A 24,418-nucleotide genomic window follows, 5' to 3' on the forward strand; every position below is an offset into this window, starting at 1 on the left:
TTAAACACGTGCTTTATCTCGATTTATTTTGGGCATCCATTAGCAAGATGAGTTCGAAGGTATCGAAAAAGCCTTAAAGAGCTCGTAAGGGTGTTACACTTTGCGTAAAACTAGACATAATTAAGCATTTCGATCGTGGTGAACAAAGTAAGGACATTGTCCATGCGTTGAACTTGCCTGCATCCACCATTCACTACAATATAAAACTGGCAATCGCCAACACTGGAGATGCTCTTGATAGGCTAACAGTCTCAAGGAGAAATGGCGTTTGGAGGAAACTATGTCCCGAAGCAGTGAACAACTTTAAAGGCTTCGAACCATCAACAATAAATACGACAATAGTGAGTTTGGCTAAGGAGGCTGGGTTTGTGTAAGTTGACAAAGATGATGTTGAAGAGGTTTTGGCATCCCATGACCAAGAATTAACAGATGAAGAGCTGATGCAATTGCAAGAGGAAAGGATAACAATCCAAACCAAACGCAGTAGCGAAAATGAAGTCATCCAGGGACTGAACGTGAAGCAGTTGCGTGAGATTTTCGCTGTGATTGACAGCACTGCAATGATTGCAGAAAAGTATGACTTTAATTTTGAAAGGGCACATAGGTTTAGGGCAGGTTTGCAGGATGTTTTGAGTGCTTACAAAGAACTGTATAATCTAAAAACGCGCGAGGCTCAGCAGTCAAGTATACTGTCGTTTTTCAAGCCTTGCACATCAGCCACAGCAGACAACAAACCTCGACCTTCAACGTCGAGGCAGGTAGTCATAGGAGAAGATGACCTGGCTGCCCTATTGGAAATAGACTACGATGAGATGACACCGCAGTCTCCTCTACCTCCCACCACCCCAATTTCCGACGACTCAGCCTGACACACCATCCTGATTCCCATAAATGAAACTACACTGTACATTATTTCTACTTTATATAAGTTGTGTATTTTTGTGTTATTTAGTATGATTTGTTATTTGGTATGATTTGGCAGCCTCATAGTTTAAAGGTTACTGGAGAGAGTGCTTCTGCCGAGAGCGCATGCCTGAGACTTTCGCTGCGCTAGACAGTACTTCAATGATTGCAAGAAGTATTTCTACTTTATATAGGCTGTGTATTTATCATATCATTCCTGCTTTTACTATATGCTACCATTATTTTAGGTTTTATGTGTTATTTGGCATGATTTGGTAGGTTATTTTTTGGGTCTGGAAACGCTCACAAAATTTTTCCCATATTAATAAATGGTAATTGCTTCTTCACTTTACGACATTTCGGCTTACGAGCCGTTTCATTGGAAGGCTCTACCTTCGGATGGCGGTGGAAACCTGTATTTTATGTGTTGTATGTGATATATGTACTCCTTTGCACCGTAGTCCCTGTGGAACATTGTTTCATTTAACTGTATATATGTGTACAGTTGAATCACAATAAACTTGAACTTGAAATTTAGCCTTACTGCATAAATTCTGTTCATCATGGAATTGGCATGTTTAGGAGGACAGATCTTTCCAGGCACATTCTGCACATGGTAAAATGTCACCAACACACTGTCCATTGTTTACGCAGTTCTAACAGAAATCCGATTGAAAAGACAGGGCTAATTACCATAGGTGTTCATAACCAATCCATTCTTGAATCAACCAGCAAAACTCTAATCAGTACACTTTAACAACATTATGCTACTGTCCACTACAATGGACCATTTTCTTTTCGCATTGCATTTTCTTGTGGAAAAAGTGTTTCTAATTTATGCTTAATTCATATTTTTCTTATGACTGCTGCTTATCTGTTGCAATGTGCCTTTGATGCTACAAGTACGTTTTTCATTGCACCTATGTACACAAGGACTTGTGAAGATGACTTTGATTTTGAACAACACCCATAGCATCTCAGCATCAGCATGCAAACATAGGCTGGGATTTGCTTCACATACTGCAAATGCTCCAGTCTTATCCATTAATCAAAATCATAGCAATTCCTGGGAATTGGGAATTCCTGGGAGCCTAGGAACCAAGGTCACCGAGCATACGCAGACAAAGATGCAAACTTAGGATTCTAGGGCAACTCTTACTATTGTAGAGCTGTTTCACTAATTCTCCAGAATTACTGGCCTATAACATGTGGATTTAACTGGTTATTAACACCTGAAATATGTATAATGACTGGTACTATACTTAAGTAAGCAAATAACAGTGCACATAGCTTCCATTGGATCAATACTTGTACACAACTCGTCAATTTCTGTATTAAAATGGAATTTCTTTGATCATACTTCAGAACAATGTGGTGACAGGGAACAGGCTGTTCTTGTGCACAAGCAAATAAAGTGGGATTGAGAAACGAGTGCAAGTTGTCAGAGTCCAGTTAATCAGCAATGACACAGGCAGGAGGGATCTGTTTCATTCAGCATCACAGTCGGCATCGACACAAAGGCTGCACTGTACTGTTCTTTGTTCAAACAGATTTCTCTTTCATGGGTGAACTGTTTTTCTGACACTATGGTCTTGATCAAGAGATCCCCCACACAAAAAGAAACATGAAATCAGCAAGTACAATCTCCAGTGCCCGGAGAAGCATACATCACCTCAAGAATGCAACATCCATCATCGAAGATCCCCACCGTCCGGTGGCCGTGCTACCTTCTCACGGATACTAAAGGGCAGGGGTACAGAAGCCTCAAGTCCAACATCACCATGTTCAAGACCAAGTACTACCCTACACCAATTTGGTTCTTGAACGAACTTGCATAACCCTAAACGATACCTCAGTACAGCAACACTATGACTACTTTTCACTAAAACAGATTTTTGTTCTTTCTTGTAAAACTGTGTATAATTTGTATAAATTTACATTTTTCTTGTGAATGCTGCTTATCTGATGCTATATGCCTATGATGCTGTTGCAAGTCAAGTTTTTCATTATACCCATGCGTGCACGCGCACACACACAAGAAATCAGCAAGTCGGGCAGCATCTACGGAAGAGAATAAACAGTCAACATTTAGGCCCGTGTGTGGGCACGTGGCCAAGTGGTTAAGGTGTTCAACTAGCGATCTGAAGGTTGAGAGTTCAAGCCCCAGCTGAGGTAGCGTGTTCTGTCCTTGAGCAAGGCACTTAATCACACAGTGCTCTGCGACGGCACTGGTGCCAAGCTACATCGGCCCTTGCCCTTCCCTTGGACAACATCGGTGTCGTGGAGAGGGGAGACTTGCAGCATGGGCAACTGCCAGTCTTCCGTACAACCTTGCCCAGGCCTGCACCCTGGAGAGTGAAGACTTTCCAGGTGCAGATCCATGCTCTCGCAAGACTAATGGATGCCTTACTTAGATTTAGGGCCGAATCCCTTCATCATGATCTCAGCCTGAAACGTTTAATGCTTATTCCCCTCCATAGATTCTGCCTGACCTGCTGAGTTTTTCCAGCATTTTGTGAGTTGCTCAAGATTTCCAGCATCTGCACACTCTCTGGTGTCAAAGATTACATACTTGTGCACGTGACAATAAACAAATTTAACTTCTTATCATTTTTCTAAATTCCAACAACACAAGCTTCCGAAAGTAATGACACAAAAATGCAGAAAATCACCTGTTCTGCCTCTCCAGGTTCTGCAACTCCCGGTGGTCCTTCTTTAGGTGTTTAGTAAGTGAGGTGAAATACTCCCTCAGCAGGTTCATGAAGGGCTGCTGCTTCTCAGTGCTAATGATCTCACTGGGAGGGAAGCTAAGGTTGTACTTCTCTGAGGCAAGCTTCATCTTTCTGGTCACCAGGTTGGCAACATCGTCTCCACAGTGTCGGCAGAAGCTGATGATCACAGACACGTGCGAGTGGGTGTCCCGATCCGAATAAATGATATTCTTTAGCTGCTCGTAAATGAGCGACAAGCCTTCTTTGTCAGTGAAAATCCCACAAATGGTCAGTTCCGCAATGAAGCGCATATCTGTTCTCAACTTGCTGATGTTTGGAGTCTTCTCCTCCTTCCGCGCCTCAAAGTGCTTCCGCCAGCCTTGCAGAAGCAGCGGGGAGAAGTCAGCGTATCGCTGGTGGAACAGGCAGCAAAGGTGAACGGCACAGTTCACATCGGAAAGTTTCAGCTTGGCTTCCACAACAGAGGCAACAGCTTCAGCTATGTACTTGCTCAGGTTGAGGACGTTGAAATCACTGGAGAGGGAGTCCCTCTGCTGCTCCGTGATGGTTCGGAGCTTCTTGACAAAGGCAGTGTTCTTCTTCAGGCTGGAATCTAAGCGAGTGAAGAAACTCTCCTCTGGCCGGCTCTCATGTGCATTCTGGTTCTTACTGCGGAGGTCTAGTCGGGTTTGATGACGCTCCCAGGCCTCTTGGTGCAACTGATAAGCTTCTTCTTTTTCTCTGCAGATTAAGAGGAAATACAATAAAAGGTTTAGAATATAACAGAATGCAGAATTTCAAAAACAGATAGTTCACTTATTCTAACGCGCCTAAATTCGAGGTGGAAAAACAACTGAGTAGCACAGTAGCTTAGCAGTTACAGCAGCACGTCACAATCCAGTCCATCACAGGCAAAGCCATCCCATCAGTGAGCACATCTGCAAGGAGCGCAGCCACAAGAAAGCAGCATTATTCATCAGAGACCCCCACCAACCAGACCATGCTCACTTCTTACTACTACCACGGGCAGGAGGTATAGGAGTCTGAGGTCCCACTCTACCAGTTTCAGGAACAGTTATCACCCTACAACCATCAGGCTCCAGAACCAGCTGGATAACTTCACAACATATGGACTCACTTCAAGAACTCTACAGCTCATGTTCTCAGTATTATTTATTACATTTTTTGTTTATTATTTCGCACATTTATTGTTTGTTACTCTTTTCTAAGTATAGTTTTATTGTATTTTCCTGTAAACGCCTGCAAGAAAATGCATCTCACAGTAGTATATGGTGACATAAACGTATTTTCAAATTTACTTTGATTTAGGTCCAATTCCTACCCCTGTATGTAAGTTTGTATGTTCTCCCTGTGACCACATGTGTTTCCTCCAGGTACTCTAGTTTTCTCCCACATTCCAAAGATGCACAGGTTAGGGTTAGTAAGCTACAGACCTGCTATGTTGATGCTGGAAGCACGGCGACACTTGCAGACTGTCCCCAGACCATTCTTGGACTGTCTTGTCATTGAAGCAAATAGTGTATTGCATTGTATGTTTTCAATACAGCTACTCTTTAATCTTTAACCGTAAATTAAATGTGATGCCAGCAAACCCAAGGAATGGAAGCAGTATAGAATCTAGAAGGCGTCATGGTAACATTGTGGTTAGCACAACACTTTACAGTACTAGCAACCCAGGTTCATTTCCCACCGTTGCCTGTAAGGAGCTTGTATGTTCTCCCCGTGACTATGTGGGTTTCCTCCAGGTGCTCCGATTTCCTTCCACAGACTAAAGATGTACCGGTTAGTAGGTTAATTGGTCATTGCAAATTGTCCCATAACTATGCTAGGTTTAGGCTGTGTGGCATGGCTCAAAAGGCCAGAAGGGTCTATTCTACGCAGTTAGTAGATTGGTATATAGGGCCAAGTGATTCAGGAGAAAACAGTACAGGAGTAAACTTGGAGAACATAAAACATGGCTTAAAATTTTCTAAAGGCACTTGAAGAGAAAACATATTAAAAATGTAATTTCCTTGCAGTCAGAGTCAGGGGAATTTATTGGTTATTAGACAGGAAATAAAGTTAGAGAAATGCAAGAATTGAAAGCCAATAAATCTTTTTTGGGTGTAGCAATCTATAGTCCAAATTAAGGAAATGATCCTAATAATAATATTAGATGCATGACCAGGGTGTTTTTTTTAAATACTCTGTAGACTTTGAACAATTCCATGGATTAAAAAACTATGCAACCATTGTTTAAATGAGATTGAAAAGGAGAGCGCAGGGAATTCTAGATCAGTTATCCAGACATCTGTAGTTGGAAAATACAACAGTCCATTATTGGAAATGTAACAGTAGAGCAGTAGAAAACAATGACAGAATCAGACAAAATCTAATTCACCAAGGCTCGTGAGACAAGACCTACTCATGACCTCATCAGGTAGAAGAACAAGGGCAGCAAAAGCAGTGGAACACTGCCTTGTAATTCTGTCACCTTTCCTGCACTGTCGCTGGAACACTCTCCCTAACAACACTGTGGGTGTACAGCAACACCTCAACTGCAGTGGTTCGAGAAAGCAGCTCACCACCACTCTTCTCAAGGACAACTCGGGACGGGGGGAGAAATCAAATACTGACTCGGCCTGCAAATCCCACAACCCTTGAATGATTATAAAAATGTCAGCATGATTTTTTATAAAATACAAGTAATGATTTTACAAGAATTTTGTTTTGAAGCTGCAACTAGCCAACTAGATTAGGTAAAACCTGTGGACCAGAGGTATTTGAACTCTCAGGTAAGGTGCCACTTTACAGATTAGAATTAAAACTGTTGGTTAGGGGCAAGGTACGAATATAGAACTGAGTGACAGTCAGGAAACAGAGCAGATTTCCCAGACACAGAAAGCAACCAGTGGGGTACTGCAGGGTTTAGTGCTAGGACCCTATACGGGAATTAAGGGCAATATATTCAAGTTTGAAGAGGACACAAATCTTGGGAATGGGACAGGGTGGGGGGGGGTTACATCTGAGGAGGATGCAGAAAAGCTCAAATGTGATTTGAACAAGTTTGGTGAGTGGCAGATTCACCACTGTCTATAAGAGTTTGTACGTTCCCCATGTGACCATGCGAGTTTCCTCCGGGTGCTTTGGTTTCCTCACATTCCAAAGACGAGCAGGTTATGGGCATGCCATGTTGACACTGGAAGCTTGACGACGCTTGTGGGCTTGCCGCCAGCATACCCTCAGACTGTGTTGGTCGTTAACACAACCAACACATTTCACTATTTACCTGTGACAAGGCTAATCTTCAATCTTTATCCTTTAAAGTTGAAGCTTCAGGGTGATGAATGTTTATTAAAATGAGGAAAAGCCAATAAATCAAACAAGTTTCAGAGAAAGAGACAGACTGATGAGAGCAAAGGGTTTATCATGATAGGTGGAAAAAGAGACTGAAGAACAGAGAAAATGGAGGCTTCCTAATCACAGCTCATCTGTCTGAAGGAAGTGTAAATCAAAGGGTGAAGAGAGAAAAAGCAATGCTGGAACTGTAGAAATGAAACACTGCAGACAAAGAAAATGCAAGAAATAGTCAGTAGATCTTCCAAGAGACAAGCTTTGTAAAAAGTATCGTAGCAGCTGTGATTCTCTGGTTGCAATCTTGCCTCTGAGCCAGCACACTTCAGATTCAGGTTGCAATGGAGATAAACAAATGGAAAAGCATGGGCTAATGTTCTAGTACAGTACTGCGAGAATGGTACATTGTTGTGGTGATCTTGTATCTACTCTTGAGTGATCAAATGGTACCAGTCAAACAGAAGGGAATTCCCTCCTGCACCTTCAACCAATATCGCAAAAGCAGTTATATGGTCATTATACTGATAGCTTGGTGCATAAACTGGTTGCATACTGTCTATATTACTATATGTGACTACCGACAGCAAGAGAATGCACAACTAAGTATTTTTAAAAAATTATTGTTCTGGGGTTTTGTGTGACTGTGTATGCATGTGTGTGCTTGTGTGTCCACACTATATGTGGGCTCATGTTAATTCAGATTACTCGCAACCCAGAGCAGGATTAAATGGGCATATTTAAAGTGGAGGTCGACACATTCTTGATTAGTAAGGGCATCAAAGGTCACAGGGAGAAGGCAAGAGATTGGGGTTGAGAAGGATAGTAAATCAGCCATAACCTAATGGCAGAGAAGTCCAAATTGCCGAATTCTGCTCGTTTATCTTACGGTCTTATCAGGAAACTTCACGGACACAACAAAATTGCTAAAATGCATAAAGTAAAATAATTAGTTATTTAAGATGAAGTATATTGGTATTTACCTTAGAAATGTCAGGTAAGCAATCCTACCTCTGTTTCGTTGCTTCTTCTTCTCGCTGCCTCTTCTCCTCCTCCTCCTGCTTCTTCCTTTCCTCCTCTTCGACTTTCTTCTTTTCTTCCTCTTCCCTCTTCTTCTGTTCTTCCTCTGCTTTTAACTTCTCTTCTTCTTTCTTCTTGCGTTTTTCATCTTCCTTTTTGCGTTTCTCATCTTCCTGCCTCTTCTTTTTCTCCTCGGTGGTCTTCATTCCTTCCCTCCTGCTGGTTTTCAGATCATCTCGCAGTTTTTCCCGACTCGAGATCGGTCTCCTCTCATTACCTTCCTTTTCTTTACCACCTCTGCTTTCAGTGCTAAAAATTAACGTCTCTTTCTCATCCATGTTCACAGGATTCTTGTGCTCTCCTGACTTCCTGGAAACAAATTCCCCAAAATAAAATGAAATTGTGTCATATAAACAAAACATGTTGAAACAATCAGCACACTGAGTAAAACTGTAGGGTAATTTTCATTTTATTCTGCATTCTGTTGTTGTTTTTCCTCATCAATGCATCTATGTTGACAGCATGCAAAACAAAGCTTTAGTATACAAAGAGAATTAAATAATTGTTACTCTGTATCTGAAGCAGCACCAAAAAACACAGGAAGTTAAAGAAAATAACAAAATAAAAAATATATAAATATGTAAATAGAATACACAAGATAGCTTATATAGACAGATCGATTCTATGTCCATAAAGGAATGCTAGGCACAGGAGTGTCTGTGCATAAGGTAGCTGACAGGAAATGATAAAATAGTGGTGGCTGGGTTGTGGAGGGGTGGACTTAGTGTGTGGAGGTATTGATGAGCCTCACCTCTTGGGGAATGCAACTGTTTTTGAGTCTGATGGTCCTAATGTGAATGCCATTTAACCTCCTCCCTTATGGGAGTGGGACAAACAGTCAATGGACAGAATGGATGGGATCCTTCATGATTTACTGACCCTTCTCCAGCACCTTTCTGCATATATGCCCTTGATGGTGGTGCCAGTAATACATTAGCAGTTTTATTTATTGTAGAGCCTTCTTGTCCGCCACTGTACAGTTTCTGTACCATGCAGTGATGCAGCTTGTTAGGATGCTACTGTACATCTGCTAAATGATGTACTCTCACACGTGTGACAATAATAAACAATCAATGTATTTTATGCAGAAAAGCAAAGAAAGAATGTCGGTGTGATAGGAATAAACACAAGACAATGCAAATTAAAATAAGGCAAAGTGGTGAATCTTTTTAAGACGAGAAGAATTTGCAAGGCAAGGAAGTTCTCATTTATGAAAGAAGCTGTGGATTATAGTCCCAGCTGAACTCCTAGGCTGGATGTTGACAAGATAGAGATCCACATTAGCGCATCAGTTGGAGAGTGAACAATGATTTGCCCTTGTTCAGTTGCATACAGATTGGATTCCTGTCACTGCATTAGGTATAAAGGAGGGACTGGCTGGGTTTATCAGATATAACAATAATCGTTAACCGTCTAATCCAAGATCAAGCTCACTAATTTTATGCATTGCACTGTATAGCTGCCGTAACAATTAACAAATTTCATAACATACTTGAGTGATGATAAACCTGAATCTGATATGGGTCTCTATATCTATTAACAAAAAGACCTTTGCACAGTACTGCACATCCCTTTAGAACAAAGATGAAGGTTTGATCTAATACCACCAGATTCAGAAACAGTTACTATCCTACAACCCTCAGGCTCCTTATCCAGTCTTCACTCACCTCAACTCTGATCTGTTTCTGCAACCCACAGAATTATGCAACTCACATTCAAGGACCCTACAACTCATGTTCTCAATATTTTTTTATTTGCATAATTCATCTTCTTTTGCATATTGGTTGTTTTCCAGTCTTTGATTATGCATTTTTAAAATTCTATTGTATTTCCTTATTTCCATGTAAATATCTACAAAAAAACTGGACGGCATTATAGCTCAGTAGCTGGCCAGTGGTGTAGTGGCATCAGCATCAGACTTCAAGGCGAGTGGTCTCAGGTTCAAATCCGGCCAGCTCCTTACATGCTTTCCATCCGTGCAAGTTGAGTGTCGACCAGGCAACTCAGCCTCGTAAAAAGTAGACAAAATGCTAAATAAATGGCAGGGTTGCTGCCCAATGCACTACAAGGCTTGGAGAAGACTAACAACAATGGTAGCACCGTGGTTGGAATAACCTCATTACACTGCCAATGATAGGGAATTAATTCCCACCATTATCTGTAAAGAGGTTGTACATTCTCCCCATGACAGCGTGGGTTTCCTCCTGGTGCTCCAGTTTCCTCCCATATTTCAAAGATGCAAGGGTTAGTAAGGTAATTGGCCATAGGAGTGTAATTCAACCACAAATATTAACGTTGTGTGACAGAAGCTGCAGTTGTGACCTTGCAATGTCAGTGGCAAATGGGGTGAATCATTACATTTATTGAGCAGGTAACTGCCGTTGGTGAAAAGCAGCATACAAAACAATCTAACGGAAATTATATGGGAGAATGGCTTTAGTTTGATTTAAGAATAAAATAAATTTAACATTGAATAATACAGAACAGTACTGGTCCTTCAGCCTACAGTGTTGTACCAACCTATAAAAACCTAATCAAAGATCAATCCAGCCATTCCTTCTTACTCAGTCCATAATCTTCCATTCTTCATACATCCATCCACGTGCGTATCTAAGTCTTTTAAAAGTCCCTAATTTATCTGCCCTTACCATCACCTAGCAAGGCATTCACTGCACCCACCACACTCTGTGTAAAAAAAAAACCTACCTCGGACATCTGCTCTAAACTTGCCACCACACAACTTAAACAAATGTTCTCTGGTATTAGCGATTGCTGCTCCAGGAGAACGGCCCTGGCTGTCCACTCTATCAATGCCTCTCATCACCTCTCATCCTCCTTCTCTCCAAGGGGAAAAGCCCTAACCTGCTCAACCTATCCTCGTACGACATGCTCTCTAATCCAGGCAGCATACTGATAAATCTTCTCTGCACCCTCTCTAAGGCTCTGACATTCTTCCTATAATGAGGCGACCAGAATTGAACACAATATCCCAAGTGTGGTTCAACCAGGGTTTTCGTGCTCCTTCAACTCAATCCCCTTACTAATGAAGGCCAAAACACCATATGCTTTCGTTAACAACAGGAATTCTGCAGATGCTGGAAATTCAAGCAACACACATAAAAGTTGCTGGTGAATGCAGCAGGTCAGGCAGCATCTCTAGGAAGAGGTGCAGTCGACGTCAGGACGAAGGGTCTCGGCTTGAAACGTCGACTGCACCTCTGTCTAGAGATGCTGCCTGGCCTGCTGCGTTCACCAGCAACTTTTATGTGATATGCTTTCGTTACCACCCTACCAATTTGTGCGGCAACTTTGAGAGACTTAGAATTCAAGTAGCTGAAAATTAATAAAGAATGACAGAATGATGGTAAGTTCAGTGACTGCAACACTTAACTGCAGTTCCATGGACAAATTTAATAGTTACCAAGTAACCTATTTTCTTGGCATAGCCTGTCTTTTCATGTCCTCTGATCATAATAAAAAACCCAAAGCCATGATGGAATGGCGGAGCATACTCGAAAGGCCTAATGGCTTAATTCTGCCCCTTATGTCATTCAGTCTTGTGGTCAAAAACACCAGCTTCAACAGTGCAAGACTTCAGAATGATTCCATAAAAGGAAACTGGTTAAAAATTAAACGTTTTGTGCAGGTCAATGCCACTGTTGCTGGCTATTTGCCCAGTCCAATTACCGTACGGTTTAAATCTGGAGGATGACTCACCAGAAGGCAGAAAGCTTCAAATGCTCAGTGTTACATTCCAGTGAAGTTGCCGCACATCAGCTGCATTACCTGTTGTAAAAATTCATTAACAACAGTTGGATAGTTCTGACTAGGGACCATGTTCATATTTGCTACAGATCATCATTATCGTACATGGACATGAATAATATCACACACATTATGAAATTGTTAAAATGCCCTTGAGGACCAACTTAAACAAAAATCATTTCTAGGTACAGTGCAAACATTTTTAGATCTACATGAATGAAATAATCAAGGACTATAGGTTTCATTCAAGTACTGATTTTTTTGCACAAATGCTAATTAATCAGTTGTTAAATGTTTAAGAATCAAGAACTGGTTCAACTAAAGATTATCAATTCGGAGTGTAAAGAAATAGGACCAGAGGAATTTCTTTAGCCAGAGGATGGTCACTCTGTGGAATTCATTGTTACAGACAGCTGTGGAGGCCAAGTCATTGGGTAAATTTAAAGCGGAAGTTGGCAGGTTCTTAATTAGCAATTGCATCAAGGGTTATGGGGAGAACAGTGTTGAGAGGGATAATAAATCAGCCAGTATCACATGGCAGACCACTCTTGATGGGCCAATTTTGCTACGTCTCATGATCTTATGCCACCTTCTTGTAGTTATCATTGGACAGGAAGGACAGTAGCCTAATGTCCCACACCATCAGGTTCAAGAACAGCCACTTCCCATCAACCATTCAGTTCTTGAACCAACCAGTACAACCCTAATCACTACCTTAGTATAGCAGCACCACGACCACTTTGAGCACTTTGCTCTAAAACGACCTTCATTTTTGTTCTAATTGTGTTTTTTCTTGTAAAAAAAAAATGTGCATTTTTTTGTAAATGCTGACTATATGACGCTATGTGTCTGTGATCGTGCTGGAAGTAAGTTTTTCATTCTGCTTGCATACATATATAGTCGTACATATGGCAATAAGTTCAAATTTGACTTTAGAAATGGAGTATTAGGAGTCTTGATGAGGTAGTCATTGGGGACAAAATAGAACAGGTGACAGACAGCTCATGGTGAGAGCCAGCACAGGCAGAGGCAAATGGCCTCCAAGATTCCAAACTTAAAAGAATTCAAGTCTTTTTCCTACCCAACTGGAAAGCTGAAGGTGAGATTCACATGTCAGACGAATACACTTTGAAATCAAGGGATAATTACAATTTTCCCATTCCATCCAACATAGCATCAAGCTCTTACCTTACAAAGTGTGAACTGGAAGACACAAAATTAACCTCGGGAATAACTGAGTCAGATTCTGTAAGAGCAGAATTAAAGGGAGTATTAAATATATTTAATTTACAATGACTTATGCTCCAAAAAATAAACTCTGAAAAGCTAGAAATATTTAAGTTATTACCTATCAGTTATATCACTGCATAGAAATATAATTTACTATTAGTAATGACTTTCAATTCAAAATGCCTTTACAACACAAGGACAACATTGATACTTCAAGGCAATGGCCTGTTTCCAAGTCACCCAAGAAGCAATATTTGTTTTTCATTATTTCCAAAGTTTAAATATTGTGAAAAGATGTCTCTTAGGCCTAGGTTGGGGTGAGGCTTCTGAAGTTGGAGAAGACGATAGCAGAAAAACCACAAGAGATTTTGCAGATGCTGGGAATCTGGAGCAACACACACACACACACACACACACACACACACACACACAATGCTGGAGGAACTCTGCATCTATGGAAATGAATTAATAGTTGACAGTTCAAGCTGAGACCCTTCATCAGGACTGGAAGGGAAGGGGTTGAAGCCAAAACAAGAAGGTGGGGGGGGGCGTAAGGGAGTAGTACGAACTGGCAGGTGATAGGACAGACCAGCTGACAGGAAAGTTGGATGGGTGAGGGAAGTGGGATGAAGTAAGAAGCTCAGATGATAGGTGAAAGAGGTAAAGAGTAATCTGATAGAAGAGGATAGTGCACCATGGGAGAAAGAGAAGAGCTCAAGGGAGGTGATGTCTATGGGTGAGGAGAAGAGAAGGAGTGAGAGGGAACAAGAATGCAGAAGGGAAAAAGAGAGAAGGGGGAGGAGGTGAAATTATCAGAAGCTCAGAGTTGTAGATAATTCGGACCTTCACTCTGATATTTCACCCGAGTGCCATTTCCTGTCCTAACGTTAAATCTTCATTCCCTTGATATCCACAAATCTGGATATCTCTGCCTTAAATGCACTCAGCAACTGAGTCTCCATAGCCTGGTTGGGAGAGAATTCTAAACACCTCAATCCTCTGTTATCTGTTCTGAATGGATAGCCCTTTCTACCAAAGTGAATAACTTCACATTCGTCTCTCTGCTTTTTCCTCACCCATCCTCTACACCTGTCAAGTGTTACATTTGAAATTCTGACAATAAACTTGCACCCACCCACAGTACAATCAACCCTCAACTATTAACAAGCAATACACTCTTACCCACACCCCTGCAGTCTCTGTAACGTGTGCCTCTGCTGATCGAACAAATGCACTTCTGTGGGCTTTCCCTTGAAACCAAGAAGTAACAATGAATTTGGTGAACCTGTAATGCACTGTTTTCCATGGCGAATGCGTCCTTCCTTGGCTAAGACCACCAAACATAAATGGTATTTCAGATGAGGTCTCACGATGACCAGACACAATTTCAGATGCCTTCACTCCCTTACTCAAATCCTCTCACAATTTAAGTGAACTATCATTTGCTTTCTTGGCTGCATACTGTCATCACTCACTAACTTTCACAAGGACTTGTAGTTCCCTCTGAACATCAACAGTTTCAATAAGATCAAAAGACATAGATATAGAGTTAGGCTATTCAGCCTATCGAGTCTGTTCCACCATTCAATCATGTTTGATTATTTCCCTCTTTAGATTGATAGATACTTTATTGATCCAAAAGGAAATTACAGTGTTGCAGTAACATTACAAGCAAACAGATGTAAATATTAGAAGAGAAGTAGAAAGAATTAAAAAGTTACCTCAAACAGTCTGACAGGAGATCATCACTTCCCCAGCTATAGGTTGACTCATTATAGAGCCTAATGCCGAGGGCAAGAATGATCACATATAGCACTCTTTGGAGCAGCACAATTGCCTTAGTCTATTGCTGGAAGTGCTCCTCTGTTCAGCCAAGACTGCATGCAGAGGGTGTGAAACATTGTCCAGAATTGCCAGGATTTTCCATAGGACCCTTTGTTCTACCACAGCCTCCAGTGCATCCAGATTAACTCCCATAACAGAGCCAGCCTTTCTGATCAGTTTATTGAGATGGTTGGCTTCATGTGTTGATGCCATTGCCCAGCACACCACCCATCTGAAGACTGTACTGCCGACAATAGACTGGTAGAACATGTGAAGGAGGCCTGCATAATCCAAAGGACCTCAGGAAGTACAGGCAACTCTGGCCCTTCTTGTACACAGCCCGTGTGTTGGTACTCCACTCAAGTCTGTCATCCAGGTGCACCCCCAGGTACTTGTAGGTCTTCACCACATCCACATCCTCACCATCAATAGTAACAGGGAGCAGTGCTGGTTTAGTCTTCCTAAAGTCCATCACCATCTCCTTTGTCTTACTGATGATGAGCTGCAGATGATTTCTACTTAGAAACCTATCTAACTTTGCTTTAAATCTACCCAATGATTTGGCCTCCACAGCCATCTGTGGCAATGAATTCACAAAATCACCACCCTTTGGCTAAAGAAATTCCTCCTCATCTCTGTTCTAAAGGGATATTATTCCATTCTGAGTCTGTGCCCTCTGGCCCTAGACTCTCCTGCTATTGGAAACATCTATCCCATTTCCACTCTACCTAGCCCTTTCAATATTTGGTGAGATTCAATAAGATCTCACCACCCCTCCACCCCCTCCTCATTCTTCTAAACTCCAGTGAATACAGGCTCAGAGCTATCAAATGCTCGTCAAATGCTAACCCTTCATTCCTGGGATCATTCTCGTAAACCTCCTCTGGACCTCCTCCAATGCCAGCACCTTCTTTCTTAGATAAGGGGCCCAGAACTGCTCACAATACTCCAAATGCTGTCTGACCAATGCCTTATAAAGACTCTTCATTGTATCCTTGCTTGTATATCCTAGTCACATGGAAACGAATGCTAACTTTGCAATTGCCTTCCTGAATACCATCTCAAGCTGCAAGTTCACCTTTAGGGAATCCCATACTAGGGCTCTTTGTAGTCCCTTTGCATCTCTGATTTCTAAATTCATTTCCACATTTAGAAAAATTCTACCAAAGTCCATGACCATTTCTAAATCACACCATTTCAAAAATATTCAGCTTTTCATTTTTGTGCAAACTCAGTTTTCCACAAAATATTGTTTGCCATGTCCTTGCCCTGTCTTTATTCTCCTGAAGCTCCTGTGTTTCAAAGTTTTCTTGCAATTTCAAACTTGGATACACTTGATCTAATTATTCAAACAACAGATATTGCTCACAGAAACAGTTAGAATGTCTATATCGATATCCAATAATCAGAACCTGCTGAATATGATTAGTTAAAACATAGAACAGTATGCCTCTGATCTATGAATATTTATTTCTCTATCTAAACAGCCTCTTAAACACTACTAACCTATCTCTTCCACCACCATTCCAGGTACCATCTTCCCTATGCACCTACCACACTGCGTTTAAAAAAAAAACTGGCCCCACACATTTCTGCCCTAGTAAAAAAAAGTTCCTGACTGCCTATGCCTCTCAAATTTTATAATCTTCTATCAGGTCTCCCCTCAGCCTCCGATATTCCAGAGAAAACAACACACACTTGTTCAACCTCCTCTTAAAGCGCGTTTTCACCATGGTAGTGTAGCAGTCTGCACAACACTATAACATCTTGGGGCATTCTGGAGTTCAATTCTGGCATCATCTGTAAGGAGTTCGTACGTTTTCCCTGTGAACTGCACGGGTTTCCTCTACGTGCTCATTTCCTCCCACAGTCCCAAGGTGTACCGGTTCGGAGGTTAATTGGTCATTGTAAATTGGCTAGTGCTAAGTAGGTAGGTTGCTAGCAGTGCACTCATTAGGTAGGAAGGGGCTGTTTCATGTGGTATATCAAAATAAATAAATACCCTCTAATCCAGGCGGCATCCTGCTAAACCTCTTGCACACTCTTTCCAAAGCCTCCATATTCCTCCTGCGATGAGACAACCAAAATTTCACCCAATATTCAAAGAGCAGTCTCACTGAAGCTTTATATGGCTGCAACATAACTTCTGACTTTTATATTCAACAGACCCAACCAATGAATGCAAGTATGCCATATGCTCTCTTTCCTGCCCTATCTACCTACATCGCCTCTTTCAGTGAGCTACAGACTTTTGACCATAAGTTCCTCATACCCCTAGCCTGCACAATACCTGCTTATTCCTATTCTGTCCACTAATCAATCCTGCGAACATGCCAGTGCGTCAACTCCCATCACATGCGCTCTCACCTCATTTGGTGAGGTGCCTGGCACCTTATGGAGAGAGCCATTGAGGGTTGAGAAATGGCTGGAAACGGACGTTAATCCTGATAAACGAGAGATGATGCACTTCAGAGGTACAGCATGCACCTGAATGGAAGGGTCCTGGAGAGTAGTGGCAAATAGAGAAACTTTGATTAACAAGTCCAAAGACCCTCAGCTGCACACTGATGATGGCTTCCAGATTGGAGCCAAAGAGTCTGCAAACATTTTGCCAAGCTCAGCAATCAATCAAGTCTTCAATCTTTAAAATGGCAGTGAAGGTCAACAATGTGGTTATGAGGGCATATGGGAGCCGATCTTCATTAGTTGGGGCAGGAGGGGGGTTCTTCTCCAATTTCCTGCTATCCACAGTGGCGTACCGATTAGCACAATGCTTTACAGTTCCAGTGAGAACCCACAAGGATTCAATCCCACCACTGTACACTCTCACCATAACCATGAGGGTTTCCTCCCACCTTCCTAAGACGTACCAGCTAGGATTACTGAGCTGTGAGCGCACTGTGTAGGTGTTAGAAGAGTAGCAACACTTGTGGGCTGCCCCCCCCCAGCACAAAATTTCAACTGTGTTGGTCGTCGATGCAAACGATGCATTTCACTGTACATGTGACAAACAACGTAATAAATAGGTAATAAAAAATTAGAATGCTTAGACTAATTTTAGATCTGAACTAGCACATCTTAATTACCATAAGATGTGCCAGTGGTGGACAGAGTATAAAGGGGATTCACCAGAACGTTGCCCAGGATGGGGCTGTTCAGTTATGAGGAGAGACTGGGCTTGTTTTCCCTGGAGCAGAGACAGTGGAACAACATAACTGAGGTATATTAAATTATAAATATAAATTGGGTAGACATTAAGAAACTTTTCCCTCAATCAGGGAGATTACAGATTTAAGTTAAAGGGGCGAGAGGGTAGGGGATCCTTCCTCTCCCCCTCCAAGAGTACTTGGAATAGAGTCACTCAAGACTTAAATCGTCTCTGGACAAGCACTTGAATCACACAGGGTGATGTTAGTGTAGAACAAGCTGCCAAAGGAAGTGATGGATGCAGGTTTGATTTCAACATTTAAATTTGGATAATACAAAGCTGGGAGGGGTATGGAGGGCTATGGTCCGCATGGCTAGGCAGAATAATAGTTGGATACAGACAAGATGGGCTGAAAGGCCTGTTTTCTGTGCTGTGGTGCTCTATGACTCGAAGGCCACATTCAAGGTGCGTGAAGGAGATTAATGCACAAGGACATAGTGGGCTGAATGGCCACCTACAGTACAATCGACTGTCAACCATCATTGCAGCATCAGCAAGCAATACTCTCCCCCACACCCCTGCAGTCGATGTAATGTGTGCTTCTGCTGATCTGACAAATAGACTACTGCGGGGTTTCCCTTGAAAACCAGGAGTTAACAATAAAACAACACCCAAGAACAGACCTTTTTACAGTAACACAGATTAACTTAGAAACACGGAAATACAAAGTAGCAGAGGAAGGAAAGAGAAAGGTCTACAGCAGGGTGGACGAATAGATGAAGACAGTGAAAATGTCAGTGTAACAGGACGAGGGGAGAAATGTGTCTACAGGAAGTACAGATGACAACATTAAAACACAATCAGGGCATTATTGCAGCTATTTATCTCGGTTAAAAAACCCACCATCCTGTATCAGGATTGTCCCCATCAGTCACCGGACCATCCCCGTTATATGGCTCTCTTCCACCCTCCACCCCTTACCAAGGCCCTTCCATTACCCCCTTCCCCTACCGTCACCTGTCTCTCCCCTCCATCTCCTCACTGGGCCCCAGGTCAACCCTCCCCATCTAATCGAACCCGTTACCTCTCCCTTCACCGACCCCTCCGTAATTACTGGATTCTTTCCCACCCCCACCCCCACGTTACCTACCCCAATAACCACCATTCGCCATTCTTTGTTCATCAGAGATCATCCCCCCCCCCCGCCCAGGACAGAACTGCTGACCAACATTCATCCTCCCACATCCCAGTACGAAACCCCCATTTTATTCCCGATCGCAGTATCAAACCCTCTTCGCCCCCCGCCCCCCGCCCCCCCAATTACCAGTCACTCTGCCCGGTACCGATCCCGAGTACTCCTCTCCCATTACCGATCACCCAGTGCCGAACCACTCCCCCCTCCAGTCACCATCCCCATAATACTGACATCCTTCCTCCCATTACTTTCCCCAGCGGGTACTGACCGCTGACCGACGAACTGGCTTCCGGTACCCGGACTCCCGCTACCCCCGCCACCCCCACACCTTCCGCGGTACCAACTCCCTCCCTCATTACCCTCGGTTCCGACTACCGATCCTCCCCCCGGTAACGACCGACAAGCAGCAACTGATACTCGAACCCCTCCCCGCATTCCGTCCTGACGACCCCCGCCCCGGTACCGACCGCTGACCGACGACCCGCTCCCGGTAAACACCGCAGCACCAACCGCCAAGGCCCCCCTCCGCCCGGCTGCCCCGCCACGCCTGTCAAACACAGCCCTCCACCAATGCTTCCGTAAATTAACCCGTTCAATAGAGCAGATGCTCGCACCCGTTTTACCGCCAGCCTTGGAGAACTGGAAGGATAGGACAGCAACGAATTCCCTCACCGATCCTACCGGCACCGCGGCGGACAGACCAGCAACGATAGCGGTACCGCCGAGCCGCAACCGGAAGTGACAAAGGCAACTTCCGCCATTGAAATGACGCCGCAAGTCCTTGTTGCCAGGGGAGGGGCGGTAGGGCGTGGCCACCGTTGTGTGGTTAGGGGGCGGGTCTGTTCTGGCCAACCCGTATTGCCATAGGGGAATTGACAGCGACAGAAACCAATCAATATGCGAGAGGCGGGGTTTCAACGGGACGGCTCTCCGACCCGAAGTCGTCGATGCCGGACGTTCCCGCGCAGACCTAGTGTTGTCGGGGTGTGAAATATTTTGGCCAGGGGCTGAGCAAACTTCGCCGGAGGACAGTCTGAGGTTGGAGTGGCGCCAGCGGTGTCAGGCTACGGATAGCTGGCGGGTAGATGGAACTAGTTTAAATTTTCATCATGGTGTGCCGAAAGGCCTGTTCACGTGTTGTATTCGATGTTTGTGCGTTATGAGGACACCTATGAAGATAGCGTTAGAGCATGACGACTCATTGCTAACTGCGCCCTACTTCAATTATAATCGTTACCTTGTCTTGCAAACAGATCAAATCATTACACAGTGCATTAAAGTAATACCAGAAGACGGTAAGACATGGAATGAGGCTATTCCATCAGGATAACTTTCAATTAGTTCCATTTATTATCACAGAATGTACAACTTGAAATACTTGGCTTTACAGACAACCATGAAAAACAGAACACCCCAAAAGAATGAACGACAGAAACACGTTTGAACGCCAAAGATGACTCTCTTGCCCCTCCTCCCTGGATGATACGTTCAAGGATGGCATTAGAAAACTTATAAAACATATCAAGGGTAGAATACTGTTAAATGAAAATGCCATGTCCAAGTTTTGCAAAGCTCGTCTGTAATAAAGTAGCCAGTGAGCTAGACTGCATAGAGGCTGAAGGAATTCTTTCCAAGGTTGAATGGAGCCCTTGGGCGACACCACTGGTCCTAGTAGCCAAGGAAAATGGGTCTGTCAAGATCTGCAGAGATTTTAAGGTCACCTCAACCCACTACTAAAAGTAGATCAATATCCTCAGCCCAGGATAGAAAATATCTTTGCAAACCTTTCTAGAGAGAAATACTTCAGCAAAGTGAACTTAGCTGAGGCCTACCTATAGATGGAAGAAGGATCCAAAGTGTTTCTCACCATAAACACTCACAAAGGGCTTTATCACTGTAACAGGCTTACTATTGGAGTAGCATCTGTACGTGCACGCTGGCAAAAAGCCATGGACCAGGTGCTGCAAGGTTGTCCAGGCACTCAGTGTTACCTGGATGACATCATTGTTACCAAAAGGGATGACAAGGAACATCTCCAAAATCTCAAGACAGGATTAAAAAGATTAGAAGCTGATGGGCTCAGAGCACAATGCAGCAATTGTGAATTCTTTAAACCAAGCATCTCTTTCTGTAGTCACATCATTAATATATAATGATTACACAAGTGTGCTGAGAAAATTCAAACAGTGACAGATGCCCCAAGGGCAAAGGACGTGTCACAGTTGCAGACCTTTTCAAGATTTGTCAATTACTATAACAAGTTCCTGGCTACTGTGCTTCACCCCTTGAACTCATTACTGCAGATTGGGAAGAATTGGCAATGGACAAAGCTTTATGAGGTGGTCTTCTAAAAGGCAAAGGAAATAGTGACATCAGACACTACTCACAGGCTATGATCCACATATTTCCAGTAAAGCTTGCCTGCGTTGCCTTACTTTATGGTATAGGTGCAGTCGTGTCACATGTTAAGAGTGATGTGAGTGAACCCCCCCCACCCCATAACCTTTACATTACATTCCCTTACCGCTGCAAAAAAAATTACACACAGATTGACAGAGAGACCTTGAGTCTGGTTTGGAGGTGTAAAGTGTTTCAACAAGTACCTGTATGGTAGAGAATTTACCCTCATTACTGATAATCAACCACTAGTGTCCATTTTCCTTCCAATAAAGGGTGTTCCACTAACAGCAGCAGCACAAATACAGAGATGGGCCCTGTTTTGTGGAGGACGCAATTACAAGTTCAACTCTTAAGAGGACAACGAACCACAGAAATGCTGAAGGATTATCCCGTTTACCGTTGGAAATGGAAATCCCTGAAAAGTTTACTAAACAGGACGCTCCTCTGGATGTATTCTCCGTAATCCAAATCTAAAGTCTCCCATTAAGGCAGAGATGCAGTAAGTGTGTGCCTCTCTAAAAGAAAAAATAAGAAACATACATAGTCATACTTTATTGATCCTGGGGGAATTGGTTTTCATTACAGTTGCACCATAAATAATAAATAGTAATAGAACCATAAATATTTAAATAGTAATATGTAAATTATGAAATAAGTCCAGGACCAGCCTATTGGCTCAGGGTGTCTGACCCTCCAAGGGAGGAGTTGTAAAGTTTGATGGCCACAGGCAGGAATGACTTCCTATAACGCTCTGTGCTGCATCTCAGAGGAATGAGTCTCTGGCTGAATGTACTCCTGTGCCCACTCAGTACATTATGTAGTGGATGGGAGACATTGACCAAGATGATATGCAACTTAGACAACATCCTCTTTTCAGACACCACCGTGAGAGAGTCCAGTTCCATCCCCACAACATCACTGGCCTTATGAATGAGTTTGTTGATTCTGTTGGTGTCTGCTACCCTCAGCCTGCTGCCCCAGCACACAACAGCAAACATGATCGCACTGGCCACCACAGACTCGTAGAGCATCCTCAGCATCGTCCGGCAGATGTTAAAGGACCTCAGTCTCCTCAGGAAATAGAGACGGCTCTGACCCTTCTTGTAGACAGCCTCAGTGTTCTTTGACCAGTCCAGTTTATTGTCAATTCGTATCCCCAGGTATTTGTAATCCTCCACCACGTCCACACTGACCCCCTGGATGGAAACAGGGGTCACCGGTACCTTAGCTCTCCTCAGGTCTACCACCAGCTCCTTAGTCTTTTTCACATTAAGCTGCAGATAATTCTGCTCACACCATGTGACAAAATTTCCTACCATAGCCCTGTACTCAGCCTCATCTCCCTTGCTGATGCATCCAACTATGGCAGAGTCATCAGAAAACTTCTGAAGATGACAAGACTCTGCAGTAGTTGAAGTCCGAGGTGTAAATGGTGAAGAGAAAGGGAGACAAGACAGTCCCCTGTGGAGCTCCAGTGCTGCTGATCACTCTGACACACAATGTTGCAAGCACACGTACTGTGGTCTGCCAGTCAGGTAATCAAGAATCCATGATACCCGGGAAGCATCCACCTGCATTGCTGTCAGCTTCTCCCCCAGCAGAGCAGGGCGGATGGTGTTGAACGCACTGGAGAAGTCAAAAAACATGACCCTCACAGTGCTCGCTGGCTTGTCCAGGTGGGCATAGACACGGTTCAGCAGGTAGACGATGGCATCCTCAACTCCTAGTCGGGGCTGGTGGGGATCTAAGTGTGGCCTGACCATAGGCCGAAGCAGCTCCAGGAGTTGCTCCGGCCTACAGGAGTTATCCCGGACTCTCCCACATTTTCTTGTGATTAGTTCTTTGTTTTGGAGTTGCGAAGCATAACACTGACCTCCCAAAGCACTCATCACGGTGGATGTATATGCTACTGTACGAGAGTTATTGAGACAGGTTTACACATTCTCCTTAGGCACTGGTTTAATTGAAGCCTGCTTCAAGTAGGTGGATACCTCAGATTGCTAAAGTGAAAGGTTAAAGATGTTAGTGAATGTCTCTCCCAGTCTTTCAATATTCAATAGGTTTCAATGATAATTCCTTCCTCCTCAGCCCCCACCCCACCTATTTTTCTTAACTCTAATGAGTACAGACCCAGAGCCATCAAACACTCCTCATATTTCATTCCTGGGAGCATTTTCCTGAACCTGCTTTGGAAGCTCTCCAATGCCAGAACACTATTTCTTAGAAAAGGGCACAAAACTGCTCAAGATTCTCCCAAGTGCGGTTGGACCAATGCCTTATAAAGCCTCAGCGTTATATCCTTGCTTTTATATCTAGTCCTCTTGAAATCAATGCTAGCATTGCATTTGCCTTTCTTACCACTTGAAGTTAACCTTTGGGAAATCCTGCACAAGGACTCCCAAGTCCCTTTGCACCTCTTATATCCGAATTAGCTCCCCATTTAGAAAATAGTCTATGCCTATATTCCTTCTACCAAAGTTTATGAATAAACACTGTATTCCATCTGCTACTTCTCTGATTATTCTCCTAATCTATCGAAAAAGCCTGTATCCTTAACACTATCTGCTCTTCCTATTGTCTGCAAAACTGGCCACAGATCCGTCAATTCTGTCATCCAATGTGAAAAGAAGTACCAACATTAACCCCTGCAGAATACGACTAGTTACAGGCAGCCAACCAGAAAAGGCTCCCTTTACTACCACACTTTGCTTCTTGCCAGTCAGCCAACTTTCTATCCATGCTAGTGTCTTTCCTCTAATACCATGGGCTCTTGTCTTGTTTAACAGCCTAATGTGTGGCACCTTGTCAAAG

General features: G+C 43.2%; 1 protein-coding gene across 7 annotated transcripts in view; it reads right to left on the reverse strand.

The window, feature by feature from the left end:
- Positions 1 to 19,959, reverse strand: part of upf2 (UPF2 regulator of nonsense mediated mRNA decay) — a 132,535-nt gene extending 112,576 nt beyond the window's left edge. Inside the window, exons 1-6 of one of the 7 annotated variants that reach the window (XM_063072761.1) lie at positions 19,822 to 19,959; positions 17,232 to 17,366; positions 12,999 to 13,056; positions 11,763 to 11,831; positions 7,977 to 8,354; positions 3,576 to 4,355 (exon numbers count right to left, since the gene is read on the reverse strand). In XM_063072761.1, the coding sequence (XP_062928831.1) occupies positions 3,576 to 4,355; positions 7,977 to 8,323 (1,127 nt within the window). In that variant the 5' untranslated portion in view covers positions 8,324 to 8,354; positions 11,763 to 11,831; positions 12,999 to 13,056; positions 17,232 to 17,366; positions 19,822 to 19,959. Of the gene's footprint in view, positions 1 to 3,575; positions 4,356 to 7,976; positions 8,355 to 11,762; positions 11,832 to 12,998; positions 13,057 to 17,231; positions 17,367 to 19,566; positions 19,742 to 19,821 lie in introns of those variants that run through there. The other 6 variants (XM_063072760.1, XM_063072762.1, XM_063072763.1 and 3 more) reach the window with 6 other exon arrangements.
- Between the last annotated feature and the right edge of the window lie 4,459 nt (positions 19,960 to 24,418).

Source organism: Mobula hypostoma, chromosome 20 (genome assembly GCF_963921235.1).
Source record: "Mobula hypostoma chromosome 20, sMobHyp1.1, whole genome shotgun sequence".
Lineage (NCBI taxonomy): Eukaryota > Metazoa > Chordata > Chondrichthyes > Myliobatiformes > Myliobatidae > Mobula > Mobula hypostoma.